Source organism: Strigops habroptila, chromosome Z (genome assembly GCF_004027225.2).
Source record: "Strigops habroptila isolate Jane chromosome Z, bStrHab1.2.pri, whole genome shotgun sequence".
Classification (NCBI taxonomy): domain Eukaryota; kingdom Metazoa; phylum Chordata; class Aves; order Psittaciformes; family Psittacidae; genus Strigops; species Strigops habroptila.
In genome coordinates, this window is record NC_044302.2 from 90,955,623 (window position 1) to 90,977,635 (window position 22,013).

At 60.6% G+C, this 22,013-nt stretch overlaps 3 protein-coding genes across 3 annotated transcripts; 1 reads left to right on the forward strand and 2 right to left on the reverse strand.

Moving 5' to 3' along the window:
- Positions 1-6: 6 nt before the first annotated feature.
- LOC115601053 (B-cell differentiation antigen CD72-like) lies at positions 7-2,208 on the reverse strand. The gene is made up of 5 exons (XM_030470571.1): positions 2,124-2,208; positions 1,145-1,459; positions 869-1,017; positions 620-693; positions 7-355 (listed from the first exon to the last, which is right to left on the reverse strand). The coding sequence occupies exons 1-5, from the start codon at positions 2,206-2,208 to the stop codon at positions 220-222; spliced, it is 759 nt and encodes a 252-aa protein (XP_030326431.1). The 3' UTR covers positions 7-219.
- A 1,583-nt stretch (positions 2,209-3,791) lies between these two features.
- CD72 (CD72 molecule) lies at positions 3,792-7,445 on the forward strand. The gene is made up of 7 exons (XM_030470572.1): positions 3,792-3,876; positions 3,960-4,049; positions 4,262-4,351; positions 5,381-5,695; positions 5,924-6,072; positions 6,373-6,524; positions 7,304-7,445. Exons 1-7 carry the CDS (start codon positions 3,792-3,794, stop codon positions 7,443-7,445), a joined length of 1,023 nt encoding a protein of 340 aa, XP_030326432.1.
- Positions 7,446-8,963: 1,518 nt separating this feature from the next.
- On the reverse strand, positions 8,964-20,241 carry TESK1 (testis associated actin remodelling kinase 1). Its single transcript, XM_030512718.1, has 10 exons — positions 19,786-20,241; positions 13,507-13,628; positions 13,329-13,377; positions 12,982-13,128; positions 12,767-12,849; positions 12,320-12,410; positions 12,020-12,103; positions 11,526-11,615; positions 11,280-11,430; positions 8,964-10,897 (listed from the first exon to the last, which is right to left on the reverse strand). Exons 1-10 carry the CDS (start codon positions 20,002-20,004, stop codon positions 9,873-9,875), a joined length of 2,061 nt encoding a protein of 686 aa, XP_030368578.1. The 5' UTR covers positions 20,005-20,241; the 3' UTR covers positions 8,964-9,872.
- Between the last annotated feature and the right edge of the window lie 1,772 nt (positions 20,242-22,013).

Below are 22,013 nucleotides of genomic sequence, written 5' to 3' on the forward strand. Positions count from 1 at the left end.
CCCTGCCATGGCACGGGGGTTGAAACTGGATGGTCTTAAGGTCCTTTCCAACCCAAACCATTCTATGGTTCTATGAATCTGTATGCCTTTAAAAGAGATTTGCAGTGTGGTGGAGACAACAGGATGCAGGGATGTGGCTGTGTAGGAGGGAAAGGGTGTCTCTGCTGTGCACCCCGCACTCCTATCCCTCTGAGCTGTGGTGGAAAGGGTGTTCCAGAGTTACCACTTGGACAGGAGAGGAAGGACGGTCTCAGATGTGCTGCTCAGATCTGGCAGCTTCTCACAGATCCACGGTAATTTCCTCCACCTGTAGCAGCTGTCTACCTTCCCGAAGGGTATTACTGCACACATCCAACTGTTCCAAGAGGGAAGGAACACGTGAGAGGTGCCATCACCATGCTCTCAGCCTGCTGCCACCATGGCCTTCCCCAAACACCTACAGCCTCAGGGCCCTTTACCTGGGCAGGAGGATCAGGCCACTGCCCATGTACAAGCATTAGTCCCATGGCAAGAACAGATGCCAGGGCAGTGCACAGCGCCTCTACCCATGGCTGGTGAAGCTGGGAGAGGTGCACGTGGCCAAGGTGGAACAACTTACTCTTTATATGACCATCCATACCTGTCCTCAGAAGGATTGGAATGACGTTTGTGTTTCTTCCCAATCCAGTACGTGGCACCATCCTGCACAAAGAGCTGGGAAGAGAGAAGCTGCTGACCGCCTGCCCCATGCCCAGAGCCCACCGGGTGCCCGGGAGCCCCGGGTCTGGTGGTGCCCCCCAGCACCTCCGCAGTGCTGCTGCTGCTGCTGGGTCTGCCCACCCCACCATCGCCCCCAGCCCTGGGGTGCTGCAGCCCCCCTGCTGTGTACCGGCACTGTCCACGATGGCCAGTCGCCTTGGACCAGCAGCTGAGCGGATTTCTCTTGGCAGTCGCGATGGCTGTCCCCCCACGTCTTTAGCTCCACGGAGATGAAGAGGCACTTGCCCCTGTAGAGCACCCAGCCCGAGGGGCAGCACTCTGGGGGCAGGGGCACGGCTCAGGCGCTCAGCCTCACAGGGATGCTCGCAGGGCCCATCCTGGCCGGGACCAGCCCCGCATCTCCCAGCAGCATCGGTGCCCGTCCCGCAGCCCACCACGGCCCTACCTGTGTTCACGCACGCGCGCAGGCTGGCCACGGTGCTCTCGCTGCTGCTGAGCTGGCCCTGCAGGCGCTGCATGTCCTTGTGGAGCTCGGCCAGCTCCTGCCTGGCGCGCCCCATCTCCATGTCCTGCAGCTCCAGCGCCGCTCGGCTGCTGTTGCCGTCCCGCCACGCGCGCCCCAGCTCCGCTCTGGCCCACGCCAGCTCCAGCCGCGCCTGCTCCAGGCGCTGCTCCCGGGCGCTCAGCTCCTGCTCCAGGCGGCCCTGCTCCGCCGCGTGCTCCCGCGAGGCGTCCCGCAGGCTGCGGGTGACCTGCCAGTCTGGGCACAGGCAGAGAGATGGGCCATGGAAGGCAGTGGGAAACAACAGGAGGCAGTGGAAGGCATTGGGTGGCAGTGGGAAGCAGTGAGAGGCAATGGGTGGCAGTGGGAGGCAATGGGAAAGGAGTGGGAAGCAGAGGGAAGCATTGGGAAGGCAATGGGAGGCAATGGGTATGGAATGGAAGCAGTTTGAGGCAGTGGGAAGCGGTGAGGGTGGTGAGGCACTGGAACGGGTTGCCCAAAGAAGTGGTAAATGCTCCATCCCTGACAGTGTTCAAGGCCAGGTTGGGCAGAGCCCTGGGTGACATGATCTAGTGAGAGGTGTCCCTGCCCATGGCAGGGGGTGTGGAACTGGATGATCTTAAGGTCCTTTCTGACCCAAACCATTCTACAATTCTTTGATAGGCAGTGGGACGCAGTGGTAAGCAAGGGGAAGCAGTGGTGAGCAACAGGAAGCAGTGGTAGGCAACGGAAAGGAGTGGTAGGCAAGGGGAAAGCAGTGCAGGCAGACAGAGCAGCTCAGGCTGGCCAAGCCAGAAGCAATTCCAGCCTTGGATCACCAACCCCTGGCACCCCTCATCCCTGACACCCTCCATCATCCCCAAACCCACTCCTGCTCCTCCCTTTCGCCTCCTCCCACCCCACGGCCCTCACCCAGACTCACAGCAGGTCCCCAGGACCACGGTGGCCACCACCAGCAGCACCAGCAGCACCAGCAGCACCAGCAGGCTGGTGGCCCGCAGCCCCATGGGGATGCACCAGCGCCGGGGCCATCGCCCTGCAAGAGGTGAGATGAGATGAGATGAGCTATGAGCTATAAGCTATGAGCTATGAGCTAAGAGCTATGAGATAAGAGCTATGAGTTGTGAGCTATGAGCCATGAGCTATGAGCTATGAGCAGAGCATCATCTGTGGTCCCACTGACAGCCCCCACTGACCACAGGGGAAGCCATGTCCCAGACATCAAAGGGTCGTGATGAACAGTCCCCAACCCAGTGCTCCCAAAGCAGCAGGCAGGCAGGCAGGCATGCAAATGCTATTTGCCCTTGGTAAATCCTGCTGAGCTTCCCCCAGCCTCAACCATGTTCTCCCTAGGTCTGGACCCCTGTGTGCCCTGGAGGATACGCTCCATCTTCTTCCCGGATATTGGGTGGAAGCTGCTCAACCTTTCGCTTTCCAAACCTCTTTCTGTCTCCTTCAAAGTTGGCCATGATTTTTAACTTTCTCCAGTGATGAAGGACTTCTGTTCTTGCAGAGATGATGGAGAGCACAGCCTTGCAATACAACAGCACTTCTGCACACCTCCGTTATCCTAGGAACTGGCTGTGTCCAGATGTGCCCAGCTGCTCCCCAACTCAGTGCCCTTTCTGAAATCTGCCTTTCTCTGGGTGCAGTTCAACAGAGACCTCAGAAATGCTGAGAGGCTGGAGGCTGGGGCCAAGGAGGAGATGCTGTGGTTGCTGGGGTTGTGGTGTGGGGATGGGAAGGCAAAGCTGATGTTGTCGCTCTATGCATCTCACAGGGAGGGTCTGAAGTGATGCTGATAAAGGAAGAAGCTCTTTATTGTGAGGGTGGTGAGGCACTGGAAGAGATTGCCCAAAGAGGTGGTAAATGCTCCATCCCTGGCAGTGTTCAAGGCCAGGTTGGACAGAGCCTTGGGTGGCATGGTCTAGTGTGAGGTGTCCCTGCCCATGGCAGGGGGTTCTTAAAGGATCTTAAAGGTTCTTAAAGGATCTTAGAGGTTCTTAAAGGAAAGGATCTTAAGGTCCTTTCCAACCCAAACCATTCCGATTCTATGATTCTGTGAAGCCAAGGTCTTCTAGCAGGGGACCAGGGAGAAGACAAGAGGCAGCTCCACAAGTTACATCGTGGGGAAATTCCCATTCTTAGAGGCTGGGACAGACATCTGCATCTGTGAAGACCTCCGTCCCTCCATTGGGCTGTCCCCAGAGCAATGGGCTCCTGAGCTCAGGCTGGTCCCCAGCTCTCCCATGGCCCAGGGATTTGGGTCTATCCTTACTCTACCATGACCCTGACCTCAGGCCATGCTGCCATGACCCTGTCATGTGCTTGTGGGGGACTGTGAGCACTTTTGGGGTGTGGGAGGGGGTGGGCCGGTGGTGCTGGGACCAATGGGAGGGTGCTGGTCCCCACAGCCGTGCCTCGCTGGTCCCGTCTGCTACAGCTCAGAGCAAACTTCTGCTTCTGCAGGTGCTGCCCACACTTCTCCTTTGCACCCCTGCGGGACGGCACAACCACTGAGGAGCAGGACCACCACACAAAGGCATCCCAAAGGCAGGGTGGGAGTCAGCAGGGCTCAGGGCTTGCCCACATGGCCCAGAGCTTGGTTTATGCTGACCTGAGGTTTGCCAAAGTGGTGGGGGGCCGGACCATGGCCAGCCAGGCGCTGGAGGCAGGTAAGAGTCCATGGGACCCACAGGCTGCCCCCTCCATGCTCATTCCTGTGATTTCAGCTGCTCTCCCTTCCTTCCTCCAACAGCCCTTGGCATGGACGAGGCGGAGAGCCCCTACGAGAACATGCAGCCAGCACCAGTGGCACAGGATGGGGACGGGGCCCAGCCCAGCGCAGGTAAGTGCATGGTTGGAGCCCAGGAGATACTGGCATGGGCCGTGGGAGGTGTTTTGGGGTGTTCCTGCTCCCATTCTTGAAGAGAAGAAGCGCCCACACCATGCCACCGGTGCCACCACGCTGCCACTCGCTGCCTGCACGCAACGGGTCTGTGGGCTGACGGGGCTTTCCCGGCTCATCAAGTGATGCCTGTGGTCTGTTGTGTCTTGCAGGGCGCTGGTCCTGTTGGTGGTGTCTCCCTGCGGGGCTGATGGCAACCTGCCTGCTGTTGCTGGTGGCCACTGTGGTGCTGGGGGCTTGCTGTGAGTCTGGGGGGGAGCAGTTGTGGGGCTGGGGTGGTTGGGCAGCACGGGGAGAGGGATGCTGCTGTGGGTGAACAGGGGTGTGATAAAGGCATGCCCAGGCACACTCCTCATGGCTGGGTCACTCTACGCTGTGTCACAAGCTGGCTTGTATCCCTCACACATCGTGTGTGTCTTGCTTGCCTTCCATCACCCATCTTCCACACCTTGCTCTCCATTTCTGCTCCCTGCCCTTCCCTTCCAGACACTGCTCAGCCTCATAATGCCGCACCGTCCTGCGCCTGCCCTGCTCTGTCTGCTCCTACCCCCTGTCCTGCCTTGCCCTGCTCTCCCCTGACAGGTCCTGAGCAGTTCCCTGCCATGCCTTTCCCATCCTTTGGGATGGTCATGTCCCTGCCTACCCTACTTCTCGAGCAGGGTCAGTCCCATGTACCCCTACGTGGGCTGTCTCACTCCCTTCCCATTGCCTTCCATTGATTACAACTGCCTTCCCGTTGCCTCTCACTGTCTTCTCACTGCCTTCCAATTGCCTCCCAATGCCTTCCGAATGCCTCCCCATTGCCTCCCACTGCCTTCCCATTGCCTCTCACTCCTTCCCACCGCCACCCATTGCCTTCCACTGCCTTCCCATTGCCTAGCCAGTGCCTTCCCATTTCCTTCCCATTGCTCCCACTGCCTTCCCATTGCCTAGCCGGTGCCTCCCCATTTCCTTCCCATTGCCTCCCACTGCTTTCCCGTTGCCTCTCACTGCTTCCCGCTGCCACCTATTACCTCCCACTGCCTCCCACTGTTTTCCCATTGCCTTGCTATTGCCTCCCACTGCCACCCATTGACTCTCACTTCTTCCCACTGCCACCTATTGTCTTCCACTGTCTTCCCATTGTCTACCCATTGCCTTCCCATTGCCTTCCCATCGCCTCCCACTGCCACCCATTGCCTCTCACTCCTTCCCACTGCCACCCAATGCCTTCCACTGCCTCCTACTGCTTCCCACTGCCTTCCATGGCCCATCTCTCTGCCTGTGCCCAGACTGGCAGGTCACCCGCAGCCTGCGGGACGCCTCGCGGGAGCACGCGGCGGAGCAGGGCCGCCTGGAGCAGGAGCTGAGCGCCCGGGAGCAGCGCCTGGAGCAGGCACGGCTGGAGCTGGCGTGGGCCAGAGCGGAGCTGGGGCGCACATGGCGGGACGGCAACAGCAGCCGAGCGGCGCTGGAGCTGCAGGACATGGAGATGGGGCGCGCCAGGCAGGAGCTGGCCGAGCTGCACAAGGACATGCAGCGCCTGCAGGGCGAGCTCAACAGCAGCGAGAGCACCGTGGCCAGCCTGCGCGCCTGCACGGCTATAGGTAGGTTGCTGGTGGAGCAGGGATGCTGCCTCAGGGCACTGGCACCGGCACCCCACGGTGGCACAAGCACTGCGTCTTTTGGCCACATGATGGGAACTGGGTGGTCAAAGGCTGTCTGGAGAAGACACCGAGCCTGTGGTGTCTGCTGGGATGATGTGGGGCTGTTCCCGGTCCCCCTAAAAGGCATCTGTGGCTGAGCAAGCACCTGAGCTGTGCCCTTGCCCCCAGACTGCTGCCCTTCGGGCTGGCTGCTGTACAGGGGCAAGTGCCTCTTTGTCTCGTCGGAGAAGAAGACATGGGAGGACAGCAGAGATGAGTGTGAGAAGAAATACGCTCAGCTCCTGATCACCAAATCCTGGAGTCGCTGGACTGTGCCGGTAGGATGCTGGGGGAGCTGAGGGCTGGAGCATCCAGCCCTGGGTTCCCCCAGCTCAGCCAGCACTGCTCCTGGCCTGCCAAGACAATGGAGCATGCAAGGCTGATCTCTGGAGCACATGGCTGGTAGCAGACTTGGGAAAAGAGGTTCTGACACCCTGGGATGGTACCCAAAGTTGAGCAAGGCACCAGGGGCTGCCCATCTCTCCTGTCCCAGCCCCAGGGGCTCCATAAAGAGATCACCACCCCCTGCAAACCCCATAATACAAAGGCACTGAAAGGCCCTTTTTCTCCTTCCCCAGACCTTCCTGAAGAACGCGGACATCCCGTACTGGATTGGGCTGCAGAAGAGCATCTTCCCCTGGTATGACTACGGCTGGCTGGAGGAAGAGGACCCCGATGACAAGGGGGTCTCGGATGCCTGGTTCTGGGTGGATGGCTCCCTTTATGAAAGGTACCCGGCAGCAGAGCCTCCTGTCAACCCCCCTATCCTCCATCATGGCTTTAGGAAATGGTCTAAATCCCACCGGTACCCAGTCCCAGGCACAAGTACTGGGCAACAAAAAGCATCAAAGCAGCTGAGGCCAAGGGTAGGTGGGCGCAGTGGCGTGATGAGGTGCTTAGAGGAGGTGCAAATGGGAAGTCAAGACCTGGGGGGACACGTGCAGCGTATGTGCAAGCAGGAGGCAGTGAGAGGGGACAAAGAAACCAGAAGCTTTATGTGAGGTCTAGACAAAGCGTTCCAGCACCACCTGTATTCCCCATGTGCTTCCCCGCTCCAACCTTGAGGGAAAATCAAGCCTCCGGAGGGTCCTGGGCTGCACCCTGCCACGTGCACCCCTTCCCCAGCTCGCCACCGCTTCCTCTTGCATTGTCTGAGAGCAGTGGGGAGGAACAGACCCATCTGGCCAGGTGCTGAGTATCCAGCCCCTGCCCCTCCATCTGCATTCCCACAGTGGGGTCTGCACCCCACTGCAGCCCCACAGCCCAGGGCAGCTCCTCTGGCCATCCACATGCCCTCAGGAAGTGCCAGGACCATGGTTTCTCAGCCTGCCCGACGAAGGGCAGGGATACACCTGCTGAGACTTCAGAATGTGAAATCAGTAGGGGAAGACTGGGGGATCCCCCCTTTGACTGCAGCATTCGACCCCTCCTTTGTTGAGCGTACAAGAGGCAGCCGCATCAGAAAGTGATGGATAGGGCAGCCCCCCGATGTGTTGTTTCCCCATCCAGGCCATGGCAGTCAAAGTCGAACGGGTCCTGTGCCATAATAAGCCGCGGGAACATCAAACCTGCTCAGTGCGCCGGTCCCGACGACCTGCACCTCTGGATCTGTGAGAAGGCAGCGGGGCCCAGCAGCCCTTTCATGGGATGATGGCTGCTGGCCCCAGCACACTGCGGTGAGTGTGCCCACAACAGGCTCTGCCAAGCCTGTGGGGCATGGGGAGTATAGAGGAAAGTGGGGAGCCTGCCATGTTGACCCTGTCCTATGGAAAGGAGATGGATGTAGGCCGGACAGAGCCTAGCTCCATCCCTTTGCTGCCACGCGAGCCTTTGGGCTCAGCGGTAGCTCAGGAGACCTCACCAAGCTGTGGTGCAGCAAAGGGGCAAGATGGGGAGAACCCCTTTGCAAGCTGTTTTCCCAGCCCTGCTGTGTGCATCTCACCCTCTGCCTTCCCTTGCAGCACCTGCACCCCACACCGCCTCTGCTTCAGCCCCGTTGCACCCCTGCCTGGGATGTCCCATCCATGTGAACAACCTGCTTCCCTCTCACAGACCCCTTGCCCAGGTCCTTCCCAGTGCTCCCCAGTGATGCTCGGGCACCCCATAGGCTGGGGAGGCAGCAGCAGTGGCCATTTGCCCCCAGCTGATGTGTTTCAGCAGAGCAGTACAGGCCCCACAGCCCAGCCCCACACCTGCATGGGGAACGCTGGGTCTTCCAGAGCACAGAGGCTGGCGTGTGATGAGTCCAGCAAGAGCTTAGAGCAGAGCAAGCCCTGATGCTCAGCCCTGCAACACCCCCAGCACAGAGAGAGATGCAGTGCTGGTACATCAGGACGTGCGACTGGGGGGACAGCACAACCCCACACCCGGACAAGTCCTCTCCCCACTGCAGGGACTTCCAGCCTGGCCTCATCACCGCAGCAGCTTGGCCATTGCTTTCACACAACTCAGCAAGCAGCATGCTCAGTGCCCAAAGAGGGAAGCTGCACCTTGGCTGTGCAGGCAGTTGGGGGTTTTTTGCTAATTAGAAATTAGAGCAATGACCTTTATGATTGTACGATGTGATGGTGCCTTGTAAAAGCAACTCTAGCATTTGCACTGGACCGGTGTTGTGCAAGACAAGTCATCAGGACTTTAAATAGCTACTACACATGTGCACATGTGAAGATTAAGCAAAATAGCCCTGATGTAACTTTGCAGCCAGGCGAGAGCAGAGGAAATCATGTTCAACCAGGCGAAAATGTTCTCAGTTTATTATGGGGTCGTGTGTGCCATATATAGTTGATTAATTGCTGTGTGAATTAGCTCGCTTGAAGAGCAAAACGGTGTTAAAGGCAGGCTTTCTGGAGGTGGCACGTGTCACTCCTGTGTCTTGTCCGCTGGCTGAACCCACTTCGTAGCAATAAAGAGATATGGCTTGTCTGCTCTTTGCTTTCTTGTGTACCGCCACAAACACAGACTCAAGGGCACAAACCCAAAGAACCTAAATGATAAATGGGAATTTGACCAAAGCCATTTCAACCCAGATGGTCACTTTGGTGATACTGAGATCTTGGGCTGAGCCAGGCTGACTTGTGGTCCCCAAGGGGTTCCCCAAAAGCCCCAACCCAAGACTGTATAACCTCTTGGGGCCGTGTCAGACATACATCAAAGAGACAGGAGCCCGAGCTGCTGGGACATTCAGTTTTTATTGAACACTTTAAATAAGCTGGGTATATATTACTAGCAATTATTATTATTATTAATAGTAATAAAAACCACAAGAGTTCGGCATTCACCAGTGCATTGTGCGGGAGGAAGGAAAGCTGGCTCCCACCCTTGCCAGGGGCTGGGCAGCTCCTTCCCCCCTCTGCCAGCACCCTGCTCCCAACCTCATGTGCTGGGGGGACACTGGGTGCCGTGCTGGCTCAGCACCCAACCCCAGCATAGGCCAGGCAGGGGCAACCCCAGTGCTGGCAATCATCCCCGTGCACTGCTCCATGTGCATTGCCCCTCTCCTGCTAGCCTCTCTCCGTGTCAGGGGCTGGCTGTGCTCCCCATACTTGTAGGGAAGCATGGGGACAGCCCCCAGCCCCACAAGGTCCCCCAATACACACACACATACACACCCTGACCCCCTTTCCCCCAGCCCTGCTCACCCCCTGGGTACAGGGGCTCCCAGTTCTCCCAGGGGAGCAGGCTCACTGTGCACCCCTCCACAAGAACCCACAGAGGGGTGAGCCCTTGGGGAAGGGGGGTCCTGCACCCAGGGTTTGAGCCCCATGGGGGACCAGCCCTGCTGCCGCAGCAGTGCTGGAGTACGCTCAGGGCAGGGGGCGTTATTGCACTTCAGTCCCCGGCAGGGACCCAGCCCACCCCATGGCTCCCCATAGACCTCCAAGAACCATCCTGGTGGGATGGGTGCCCGAGCGCCTGTGTGGCACCACAGTAGCCACAGCATGGGGCACCGCAGCCACCGGTGGCCACCAAGCACAGAGCCAGTGAGGACAGACCATGGGGAGGCACCAAGCTCATGTACCAAGGGATCTGTGGGGCAGCTGGATGCAGCCCCGCTCCCCGGGGACCCCCGGTACGAGGTCTATGCCTCTGGCAGCTTCAGGCTGGGCTCTGCCAGCACCGGCCCTGGGGCTTTCTGGTGGCAGAAGAGGCTCTTGGACTCACAGTTGAGGTTCTGGTAGTGGGGTGGGCTCGGTGCTGGCCGGTGGCAGACGGAGAGGAAGCTGAAGCTGAAGAGAGTCAGGCAGCATCCAGGACAAGGCAGCACCTCATCCTGCTCCAGCACAGCACCGGAGCCGTGCCCAGGCAGCATGGCCGCACGGTCCGTCCTCTCCATCGCCGTCGCACAGGGAATGCTGAGCTCGGAGAAGCCGTGCTCCAACTCGCTGCCCCACGCCAGGGGTTTGCTGATCACCATGTGGTTGTTGTTGAAGAAGAGCCTGTCGGGGGCCCGTGGCTCTGGCTGCCAGAGCCGGGCGCCCGAGGACGCCGTGCGGATGAAGTTGGTGTTGGGGGGTACCAAGGGGAGCTGCGGTGCGTCAGGGCTGTCGGGGCCACAGTCCATCCGCTCCACTGGCCTGGGGCTGGGGCAAGAGGCTCGTCCCCGAGCTGGAGGGGGAAGGAGAGTTGGGGGCTGTAGGTCGTCGGTGGGATGGGGGGACCCCACATCCAGCTCCAGGCCCCCTCTGCGGGGCAGCTCGGGGGAGGTGGGCAGCGAGTGGCACTTGCGGGGGGCAGCAGTGGGGGCCGAGAAGTCACACTGCACCTCCACGGCGGGCTCAGGCGTCACGGGGGTGCTGAGCTGCAGTGGTGCGGGGGGCGGCAGGTCGAACGTGAGGGAGATGACCGACTTGCTTGGTGTGTCGAAGAGCTTGATCTTGCCCCCCTTGAGGTCCTCGCGCTGGGAGAAGGGGTTGATGCGGGGGGACGTCTCCTTGGTCCTGGCCCCGCTGTAAGGCTCCAGCGGCTGCAGCAGGGCGGGTGATTTGGGGGGGAACACGTCGGACTGGCTGCGGGACAGGCGCTGGTCCTGCGGCTGTAGGTGGTGTGTCCCCAGCTCGTGCAGGGGTGACTGCTCGGAGCGGCTGGCTGCCCTCCTGGATACCCCTAGACATGGGCACAGGAGCGGGTCACCGGCTGCCAGGGTGCTATGGGGTGCTGGGCACCCAATAACACAGAGGTGCACTCCAAGCGATCGGCTCCACTATGCAGAACTCATGCAACGCCGGCCTCCTTCCCCTACAGCTGCCAGGGTACGATGGGACACCCCACATAGAACGAATTGGGTTGGAAAGGACCTTAAGATCATCCAGTTCCAACTCTAGACCATGTCACCCAAGGCTCTGTCCAACCTGGCCTTGAACACTGCCAGGGATGAAGCATTTACCACCTCTTTGGTCAGCCTGTTCCAGTGCCTCACCACCCTCACAGTAAAGAACATCCCCCCTCCTTACACCTCCTAAGGTCTGTCCCCAGGGCATCCACCTACCAGCGAGCGTGGCTGCTGTGCCAGGCACGGGCAGGCTCTCCCCGATGCTGAAGACGGTGTCCTCAGTGTCCTCGACACCCAGCTGGTGATGCAGGATGCCCTCCAGGCACTGTGTGATTTCCAGGAATGAGGGGCGGGAGGTGGGCTCCATCTGTGGGCAGAAGGGGTTCCTGGTCAGATCTGCAGCCCCCCATAGCATCCCAGCAGAGGCAGGGAAGGGGAAAGGAGATGAGATGGGAGACTCACACTGCAGCAGTGGAAAGCAAGCTGGAGGAAGGCCGCCGGGCAGTCAATTCCCACCATGGTGCGGAAGGTGGTGATGTCCAGACCAAAATCCTGAGCCAGGGAAACGCAGAGGAATGAGGCTGGGTCCCCTGGACACCACATGGGACCTGGGACGGCCAGGTCCCCTCTCCCTGCACTGACTGCATGCCACTCAAGGCTGTGGACCTGGCATGCTTGGGCAAGGCTGGGGGATGCTGAGACCCCTCCTGATCTCTGCCTCAATAGTGTCCCCTTCTTCCACCCAGGCTGACTATGGGCTCTGAGGACAGGTTATCAGCAGAGAGCATCCCTCCCTGGGCAACATTCAGGACACAGCACCCCTGTCTGAGATGTGGGGCAGCTCCTGCACACGGGGCTCTGCCCAGCACAGGAGGATGGTCCCCCCCTCATTTGGTAAAGCAATCCCAGTCCTGGTGCTTTTGCCCACAATGTCCCTCCCCACCCCAGGGAGTCACCTCGGTGCGGGGCAGGTAGTCGGGGTCAGCAGGGACACGAGCAATGGTCTCACACAGGATGATGCCATATGCAAACACATCAGCCTGCAGAGAGAAAGGAGTCATGGGGGGGCCCTGCAACCCCGAGGTGATGTGCCCATCATTCCGTCACCCCACAGCCCCCCTCCTCCTTGCAGAGCCACACCAGGGGCCCTGCCACCTCGCCACCCAGTTTCTTCCCTCTGTGAGCTGCAAATCCTGCAAAGCTCTGGCAGCGCAAGCCTGGATAAAGCCCCACGCACGGCACTCACGGAGCCTCACCTTCTCGTTGTAGATCTCCCCTCGCAGCACCTCAGGCGCCATCCAGTACGGGGAGCCCACCACAGCCAGCGGCTCCTTCTCGCTGCCTTCACTGGGGAACATGGTGGGACATCAGGGGCTACCCATAGTCCCCGTCCAACCTTTCATTCTCCCGCTGGGGCAGCCCAAACCACCACCTCCATCTCCTTTCCTGGGCTAACCCTCCTCCATGCATCCACAAACGCATGTCTCCACACTCACCATCCCCTTTTCCACCCCCTCATAGCCAGCCCCAAACACGTCCATCTGCCCCATGAGTCCCTACCACCGGGGAACACCCCCACTGCTCCCATCCCTGCTCTCCTAGCTGCATCCCAAATGTCCATCCCTCCCCAGCTCCTGCTCCAAGTGGGCTGGGAACCCCTCACTCCAAGGATGGGGATGGATGGGTGGACACTGCTCGTGTACCTGTAGTTGGGGATCTTCTCTGCCAAGCCGAAATCACCCACCACTGCTGTGTAGCCATTGGCCTCGCAGCGCACAAGGCAGTTCTGGGGACACAGGAGGACCCATCGCATTGACTGCACCATCCCCACAGCTCCTGGGATGGTGCAGCCAGCACAGCACAGCCAGCAACGTGTGTACGGGATGAGGACAGTGGGATGCCTTAGAGCACCCTGTACCTTGGAGGTGAGGTCGCGGTGGAAGATGCCCTTGGAGTGCAGGTAGCGCAGGCCACGGGCGATGTCGAGGGCCAGCTTGACACGCATGGACCAGGAGAGGGGCACGGGGCTGTCCAGCAGCTGCTCCAGGTTCCCACCGTTGATGTACTGATGGGAAGAGCCGGGCCATCACACCACTGCGCCCCCCTCCCTCCCATAACTAGCTGCCCATCTCACCCCAACACACCCCCCAACCGTCTCACAGCATGGCCCCACAGTAGATTTTACCCTGCGCACATGACATGGGCCAAGGAAGTGTCCTCATATCGCTGTCCCCTCCCCAAACCTGCAGGACCCCCGAGACTTACCTCCGTCAGCGCATGCAGTTGTCCCTGGTGCACACACACCCCCATGAACCTGCAAGAGAGATGGGACCTGAGCATGGCAATGGTGAGGAGCAGCCCCAGGAGCTCATCCAGAGCCAGCGGTAGCTCCAAACCCCCCCAGGCTAGGGAAAAAGGGGACAACAGGGATGACAGGTTGTACCTGAGGATGTTGGGGTGCGAGAGGCGGTTCATCAGCTGCACCTCCCGCAGCATGTTGCCCCTGTTGCTGGTCAGTTTGTTCATCTTCAGCACCATGATCTGCCCCGACTGGCGGTGCCGTACCTAGAGGGGGGTGCAGGGGAGGCTGAGCCCCATGTATCTCTGCAGCACCGCCGCACATGAAGCACGGGGCACCTCAGGGACCACTAGAGCACCCCCAGTGCTGATGATGCACGTCCCAAACTCCCTGTGGCATCCCGCTTGTAGTGCTCCCCCATCACACTACACTACCCATTCCTCCCTGAGGCCGTGGCATCTCCACGTTGTGACTCCAACCCCGCTGCAAGGACAGGTAGATGCCGGATTGGGGTGCACCAGCGAGCACCACAAAACCAGAGTATTTCTGGGTCAGCACCACGCAGCCAGACCCTACCAGCATGGGCTGGAAGACAGAGGGTGCCCATCGCCCCCCCCGAACCAGACCCAACCCTGCCCCAAAGCATGACCCCTGCCTGGTGGGGCACGGCACTAGGATAAGGCTGTATATTTAGTCGTCTCCAGCCTGACGCTGTCATGCGAGCTGGAGCCTGGTCCCCGGCCAGGAACAGCAGCTGGGAGTGTGGCCAAGCACGGACACCCCCGTCCTTCAGCCCCGGCACGTGCGGGACAAGGGATGAGCATGGGATTCCCTGTCCCAGCACCATGCTGGGGGGAGGCTGAACCAGCACCGAGTGTCCCTTCCTTAGCTGGGGGTGGGATGAGACCCCCCCCCCAAGGAGCAACAGCCGGTGGTGGGGACAACCCAGCGGATCCCAGCTGCCTCCCCGGCACACACGGAGGCGCAGCATTCCTCGGCGCTGCCGTCAGCTCCCTGCTCTTCTCCTTTTTAGTCGATGCTGGTGGAGGCTGCTGCGCCGGTGCCAGCCCCACATCACCTCTCTGGGCAAAACAAGGGGCGCTGGCTGGAGGCAGGGCCTGCAGTGTCCCCCATCCTGCTTGCAGCTTGGCCCCTGTCCCCATCACAACATCTGGAGCACTGGGCCCTCCGGGGCTCTCTTCCCATCCCATGGCTGGCATTGCTTTGGGAAGGTTGTCCTGGGGTGCACATTGAGGTGGGGACCCATCCAGCACCCAATACCCAGGGGATGGGCAGCAGTTTCCCCCCCACCAAACAGTGTGTGTGGAAATGAGTGCTTTATAAAACTCTCTCTACACATCCGGGTGCGCCAAACCCAACCCAGCCACAGGCAGAGTGGAACAAGAGGCAATAACCTAGCCCTAGCCAACCCCACCGTGCCACCAGCAGCTCACTGAGTTCATGGAGAGGCTCTGAATAACTCACCAGCCGCCTGCCCGTGGCTCCCCACTCTGGTTACACGTGTGTCACATCCACGCTGGCCTGTGGGCATGGGCCACGTGGCAGCAGAGATGAGGATGGTTACCCTGGACAAGCAAGGGGGACACTCCTGACACCGTGGGTCCCCATTCCAGCCCACTGAAGGAGAAATGAGGCTGGTTATCCCCATGCCTCCTTGCTGAGCACTGGACAAAGCTCCTGGGCACAGCACGAGCCCATCCTAGGGTGCTCCTGGGTGCTCCAGATGTAAGGATCACAGCTCCTCAAGCCCTGCACGCACCCATGGTGCCCTGTCTAATGGCAACACAAGTCCTCCCCATGCCCACCTCCCTGCTTACCCCACTCCATCACTGCCCTGCAGCGCCTGGCACAGTGTCCTAAGGCTCCCTGCAGGGCGAAGACCCTCTCCCCACCTCATCCCTACCATCACTGCCTTCTCTCCACCCCATCCCCATGTGTGGGGCAGCACCAGGCACAACAACAGGGCTCTCAACCTCTCTGGCGCTGGGTGCTGCCCACCAAAGCCCAGCATTCCCAACGGCGGCGCTGCTCTCATCCCTTCCCACGCCGGCAGGACTGGCTGGGTCGGTTTGGCTGGCACAGGCAGCTGCCAGGCGCCAGGACCCGGTTCCACAGCACTGTGTCCCGCCGGGATGGCTGCGGGCGGCGATGCTCCGGCGCCAAGCCATGCGCCCACAATGGGAATGCCGTGTGGCACGCACAGTGCTGGCCGTGCACCGTGGGGCTGGCTGTGTCCTTGCCAGCAATGGCACCCGTGCATAAGGCAGCAGCCCCCAGCTCAGCCCCACATGGTCAGGATGTGCCTGTGGATTAATTCTGGTTAAGAAACCTCCTGCCATTGCAATAGGCTGGGTGAGGGCAGCCGTGTGGCGTCTAATGCCTGGAGGAGAGGCAGCTTAGGGCAGGGAAGGGCTGGTGAAAGCCCCTTCCTCCAGGATTTCTCCCAGGGACCCCAGGCCAGCACAGCCCTGCCCTGATGTCTTCCTCTGGAACTCCAACCCCAGGGTCCGGGAGGGCTCTGAGGACAGCCCCAGCCCCACATTCATGGGGCAAAACCTGCTTTAGGGCATCCAGCACCCTGAGCTCATCCTGCTGTCTCCCTTGCATGCTCCATGCTCAAGGCCAGTAGAAGGGGTTATGCTCCCTTGTGCTCCCCACAGCCTCCCACATGCGCTGACCAGTTCACCCAGTCTGGCCAGCCACTAGCACCATCCCAGCACCGTCTGCAAGCAGGTATAGCAGAGGAGGGAGCAATCCAGGACCCCAGGCAGGATGCAGCTCCTTGCTATAGGGGTTTCCTTCCCAGCACTGCCTGTGGAAGGCAGCGGGCAGCAGAGCCTCCCCGGGCAGCATGGCTGGGTCCCCCCTTGCCTCTCCATACTCTGGCATGGAGCCCAGGAATCCCAACACATTCCCCAGAGCTGAGCTCAGCCAGGCAGCCGTGCTGGGGCGCGGGGGGAGGACAAGCCACCGGTCCCCCATCCAGACACCATGCAAGCCCTCTTGATGCGACGCAGCCCCTCCATCGTGTGCTTCATGGGGGTACCCGTGAGCTGGGGTACCGTGGAGTGTCAGTCCCCACCCCATCTGTTGGCAGCACGTGGGGCTGGGGGATGGGACAGGGCTGGCTGCGGGCCCCAGCCTGGGCACAAGGGATCTAAGCTCTTTTAGCAGCGGAAATTAGAGTCTTATTTAAAGAGCATGCTAATCAGAGCGAGCAGACGGCCTGCTCCCTCCCCACAGCCCGTGATACTGTCTAGACATGGGGTGAAAACATCACCGCCACCTCCCCATCTGTGGGTCTCAGCAGCCAGCTCCCCCGCATCCTGCGCTGGGGATGGGCTCACAGCCCCACTCGCTGCCTGTCCCCTTGTCCCACCCCAGCGCTGGCAAGACACAGTCATGCAGGGACATCATCCTGCAGCCCTTGGCCTGGAAAGCCCGGGAGGGAAAGATGGGGGGGGGCAGGTAAGTGAGCTAGAACCACCACCAGTAATCCCACAGCCACGGGAATCCCAGCAGTGCAACAGGTCTTTTACTGTGTGGGACTGGCAAATCCGTTCATTGCACGGCAAAGGCAGAATCAGTCAAGACAGGTTCCTCCAGGGAAGCAAAAGGACCAGGACATGCAGCACTACCTGCTCCCAAACAAGCGCTTGAGCATCCAGTGCACACCAGCAGCACCAGCGCATTACCAGTGCTCACCACCAAGGATGGAGCACACCCCGTGACAGCGCAGCAGAGGTGCCAGCAAGTCGCCAGCTAACACAAGCAGTCAGCACAACACGTGCCCAGCACCCGTGTCTCCCAAGTGGCGACAGCAGGGCCAGGGCTGCTCCCGGCCTCCCCACGGCTGGCTGACCTTGGCAAATCCACTTCCTCCCCACCTGCCTTGGTTTCTCCATCTGTGTCACGCCGCTCCACCCTCCTTTGTAAACCGAAGCAAGGTCCGCTGATGAAGGGCAGCAGATAAGAGGGAGCTGTGTCAATGGTAAACTGGCAGTAAAATGCAAAACCTCAAAGGTTGGTGGGAAGTGATGCTGAAGCCTTCTCCCAGCTTCTGTCCACTTTGGGAGCTGCCAAATCCCCCCTGGCCCCAGCATCATGGAAATGGGGTGCTTTCCCAATGGTCTGTACCATGGGAAACAGTATGTCCAAGAGGCTGTGTGACAGTGGGGCATATAAGGTGCAGTGTTGGCTGAGTTATGACCTCTGGATGCAGCTGCCCCAGAAAGTGAAGCCAGAATGCTGCCTGCAGCCCTACGTCTGCTGCGGACCACACTCGGTAAAGAGAGGGATTTGGGGAAGAGATGATGTCCGGCACAAACACACCTGGGTCAATCTGCTCAGTCCAATAGACTGATGATGGAAGATGGAGAGGTGGCTCACTGCACCGTCTCTTTCCACCTGAGAAAACGGGTGGGTCTGCTGCCTCTGGACTCTCGCAGGGAAAGGCAATGAGAACTAAGCTGCTCCAGAAGGAAAGGCACTGCAGCACAGTGAGGAATCAGCTGGGAACAACCCCCAGGGCACCATTTCATCACTAGTGTCTCCTGTTTGCTCTGGACAGCCTTTCGAGAGAAGCACTTGGCTCAACCCAAGGGCTCAGACATACCGAGTCCTTTTGGCTTTAATGCTGGTAAGGCAGACACCAGTGCCCCAGCACCCTGGCTCGGCTGCACACCAGGACTGGGCTACCTGCATAGGGACAGAGAAGTTCAGGTCCCCTCCCCATGCCCTACGCCCACCAAGGCTGGAATGAGGCAGGACCCAGCAGTCACAAAGAAGAGGGGGCCGCAAGCGCCCACGGCTATGGAAAGCAACAGCAGGAACAAGGGCGGTGGGAGGAAACCGGGTCCTGCGCTGCCCTGCCAAGCTCCATCCTCCTCGCATGCTCAGGCAGCCAAACCCCAGCTCAGATCACGGGCCTGCCCCACCATCCTGCTGAGCTCTTGGACTCAACCCACCACACGACCACAAAGCCCCATCTGGCCCCCTCCTGGCCCTGCCTCCTCTCCAGCATGCACACACGTCGTCAGCTCCTGTTGCCTGATCCAGCTCCCAACCCCCCCAACCTCTGCCAGTCCCCCAAATCCTACATGCAAGTGGCCCCACAAGAACATGAACAACAGGTTGGAGAAGGAGTGTTTTGTGGCTCCCTGCAGGGCCCGGGAAAACAAGGAGAGACCATGGCCTGGGTGAGACACAGGAGCATCCATTATTAAAGAGCCATATTCACACTGGCATTATTAAATGCCTCCCTCTGCTCCGAGGTGCTGCCACATGCTCCCAGCCAGAGATCGATAGCAGGAACCCAGCCAAAAGAGAGGCTCTGCAAGGGAAGGAGGGAGCATGAAGGAGAGGGACCCCGCTGCATGCCTGCCATGGCCCTTGCAGGACACCTCTCTGATGGCTGCAGAGCCTCTGGGTCTCCATGCTGAGCGAGGAATGGTGGCAGGGCTGGAGAGGGGACTCCAGGATCCTGTTGGAAGGTGGATGCTCAATTGTGGTGGGAGGTGGCGGGGGTCCTGCCCAGCCCAAAGCTGCCCTTTGAGGGTGGTGAAGCCACTAGAAGCACAGTTTAAGAAGCACAGCCCTTGCCCAGCAGCTTGTGATGCCTTAAATGATGCTGAGGACGAAAACAAGGGCACACCCCCCCCCCCCCGCCTTTGGACGGGGAGAGGTGGCTGTGGCAGGGGGCCAGGGCACAGCCTCGGCCCTGGCAGGGTACCATCACCATGCACTGTTGGGACCCTGAGCTCCCCACCAGCGCCCATGCACCCCTAACCAGGGTGCCAGCCACATTCAGCCATCCCCGTTCCATCAGCCTCAAAGAAGACAGAGGACAAAGACAGCTATGGGGTCCCAGCTGTGGCCAGCCCCATGCAGGGGTACAGGGTGTCCCTGGCTCCCATGGAGCATCCTGCACATCTACCTGCCCAGCGCTGGCTGGAACAGGCCCAGCAACGCTGGAAATCACCCCGGACCTGCTACAAACATCATCTCCATCCCCTGCCACAGGCACACTCCGGGCCTGCCGGGGTCGTGGCTCCAGGTTCTTAGACGGGCGCCCCGGGGGCCGCGCTGCCCGCCACCCCACCGCCGCCCCGGCCCGCCCCGCCGCCGCTCCGGAGCGCTCAGCCTCCCGGGAGGTAAACACAGCCGGCGCTCCCCGTCCCCTCCCTCTGCACGGAGGAACAGAGGCCGAACACCCCGGCGGGGACCGGGCTCCCCGCACCCTGTGTCCTCGCACCCCCACACCCCCCCAACTACCGGGGATAGGGGTCCAGAACCCCCCGTCCCGCGCCTCACCGACGGCCTGCGCGGGAGCCCAAACCCGGGATGCCCAAACCCGGCGGGACGCCCGGGTGACACCGCCATCGCCGCTCCCTCCCCGCACACCTTGAAGACCTCGGAGAAGAAGCCGGCGCCGATCTTCTCGCAGTAGAAGTCGTCGATGCGCGCCAGGGTGGAGACGGCGCTGCGCAGCGCCCGGTACGAGGAGGGCCGCAGCCGCCCGCAGCCCAGCCACGGCCCCGCCGCTTCCCCTTCGCCCTCCCCGGGCCGCCGCGGCAGCTTCTCCCACTCCATGTCGGTCCCGCCGAGCACCTCCAGCGCCATTCACATCCCCGCACGGGCGCGGCCGGGGCGCCGCCGCCTAATCCTTTCGTCCCTTCTTGTTCCCTTCCCTGCCCTCCCTCCGCCGCCCCCCGGGCCCCGGGGCGATGCTCAGCCGCGGCGGCGGCGGCGCGGGGCGGGCGGCTCAGCGCTCATGGCCCGGCGGCAGCGCCCCGACCCCCGGCGCGGCCCGGCGCTGCGCCTCCGCCGCTCCGAGCGCTCGCACAAGCGGGGCGGAGCTGAGCCGGGGCGGGGACAGACCTTAACTCCTTGGGACCCGCCGCCGCGCCCAGCGGAGCCTCAACAATACCCCCGAATATCCCAAGGACCAAGGGCGTGGGGGCTGCCCCATCCCTGGCAGTGTTCAGGGCCAGGTTGGACACAGGGGCTTGGAGCAACCTAGTCTGGTGGAAGGTGTCCCTACCCGTGGCAGGGGATTGGAACTGAATGAGCTTTAAGGTCCCTTCCAACCCAAACCATTCTGTGAGTCTATGATTCCATCTGTGATTCTGTGATCTGACCTCCCCATGTACGCAGCCCCACCTCACAGTGTCGTGGGTCCAACTCTCCCACACAAGGTGCCTCTGCCAGAATGCGTCCCTTTGGTACTGGCGGGGATGTGTCCTCACAGCCATCACTAGGATGGAGGGATGCTGTGGATGTGGGGCCCAGATTCCCCCTGTGCACCCACCCTAATGTGGATGGGGTCTGTCCTCTGGAGGAGCAGGGAAGGCAGCCTCTCAGTGACCATGCCCAGTTGCACCCCTTCATGTTTCTCCCTTTCCTCAGCTCTTGCACTTCTTCCCATTTCCCTTCTGCTTTCTGCTCCCCCACAAGCCTTTTCCTGGCTCCGCGGCTGATCTGCCCTGCCCTTCCTGCCCAGGGGCTCCCTGCAGCAGGATCTGCCCTTGCTCTGTCCCACACATTGCTCTGCTGCTCTTTTTGGCATCCACCTGCCTGTGCTGGCCCAGCCCTGTCTCAGCCGTCTCCAGAGCGCAGCCACAACCCTACTGTGCTGCCCTGCTGCCACAGCCACCCCATGACTGCTTTGTTTCAGCACTTTCATAGAATCACAGACTGGTTTGGGTTGGAGGGGACCTTAAAGCTCATGCAGTTCCAACCCCCTGCCACGGGCAGGAACACCTTCCACTAGAGCAGGTTGCTCCAAGCCCCTGTGTCCAACCTGGCCTTGAACACTGCCAGGGATGGTTTCCCTGTGTGGTTCTGCTGGCTCCGCAAGCCCAGCAGCCTTTTCACTCCTGGGAAAAGCAGCCACATGGAGTGTCTCGTGGTGTGGCATGTTTTTGGCCAGTGCTCAGCTCCAGGTGCCACCATGGATAAACACCACGGATCATGAGCCCTGGCTTTTCTTCCTTGTCCCAGGAGGGAGAATAACCCTGTGGACTAGAGACTCTGACTTCTTTATGGCCCCCTGCCTCTTCCCAACCCCCAAAAATACGTGGTATTCTGCTCTTCTGTCCACAGCAGGGAGTGGGTCTGCGCAGAGCAAGTTTCCTACATGTAGGGAGGCAGAGCCTGGGGACAGGGCTCTGCCAGTCCCTATCTCATGAGGTCTGAGCTATCCCTTTCCTCACCAGTACTGCTCCAGCCTGGTGCCTCTGCCTGCCAGGAGTGTGCCAGGGAGGCTGCTGTAGCTGTGGGGAACCACGCTGCACAAAGCTTGGGCTTTATGGGCCTCATGTGTCTGTTCCACTGGCAAAACAGAACGACAGGAGCAGCTTCATGGGCCTCCTGTGATGGGCACAGGGAGACCAGCATCTGCATGTGGGGATGGGAGGGAGCAGGCTCTCCCCTTCCACTGCGACAGCCAGTGGGTGCTTAAATGCCTGGGTACCTAAAATCTGAGCATCCTGCTGTGACCAGAGCACAGCTCCTCAGTGGTGTAGGGAGCTGCACAGAGGAGCAAAACCAGCTCAGGTGGGCCAGCAGGAGGGTGGACATTGCCTCTCCCTTTCCTTTGAGTGCATGTGAGCAGCAGCAGCACTGAGGAT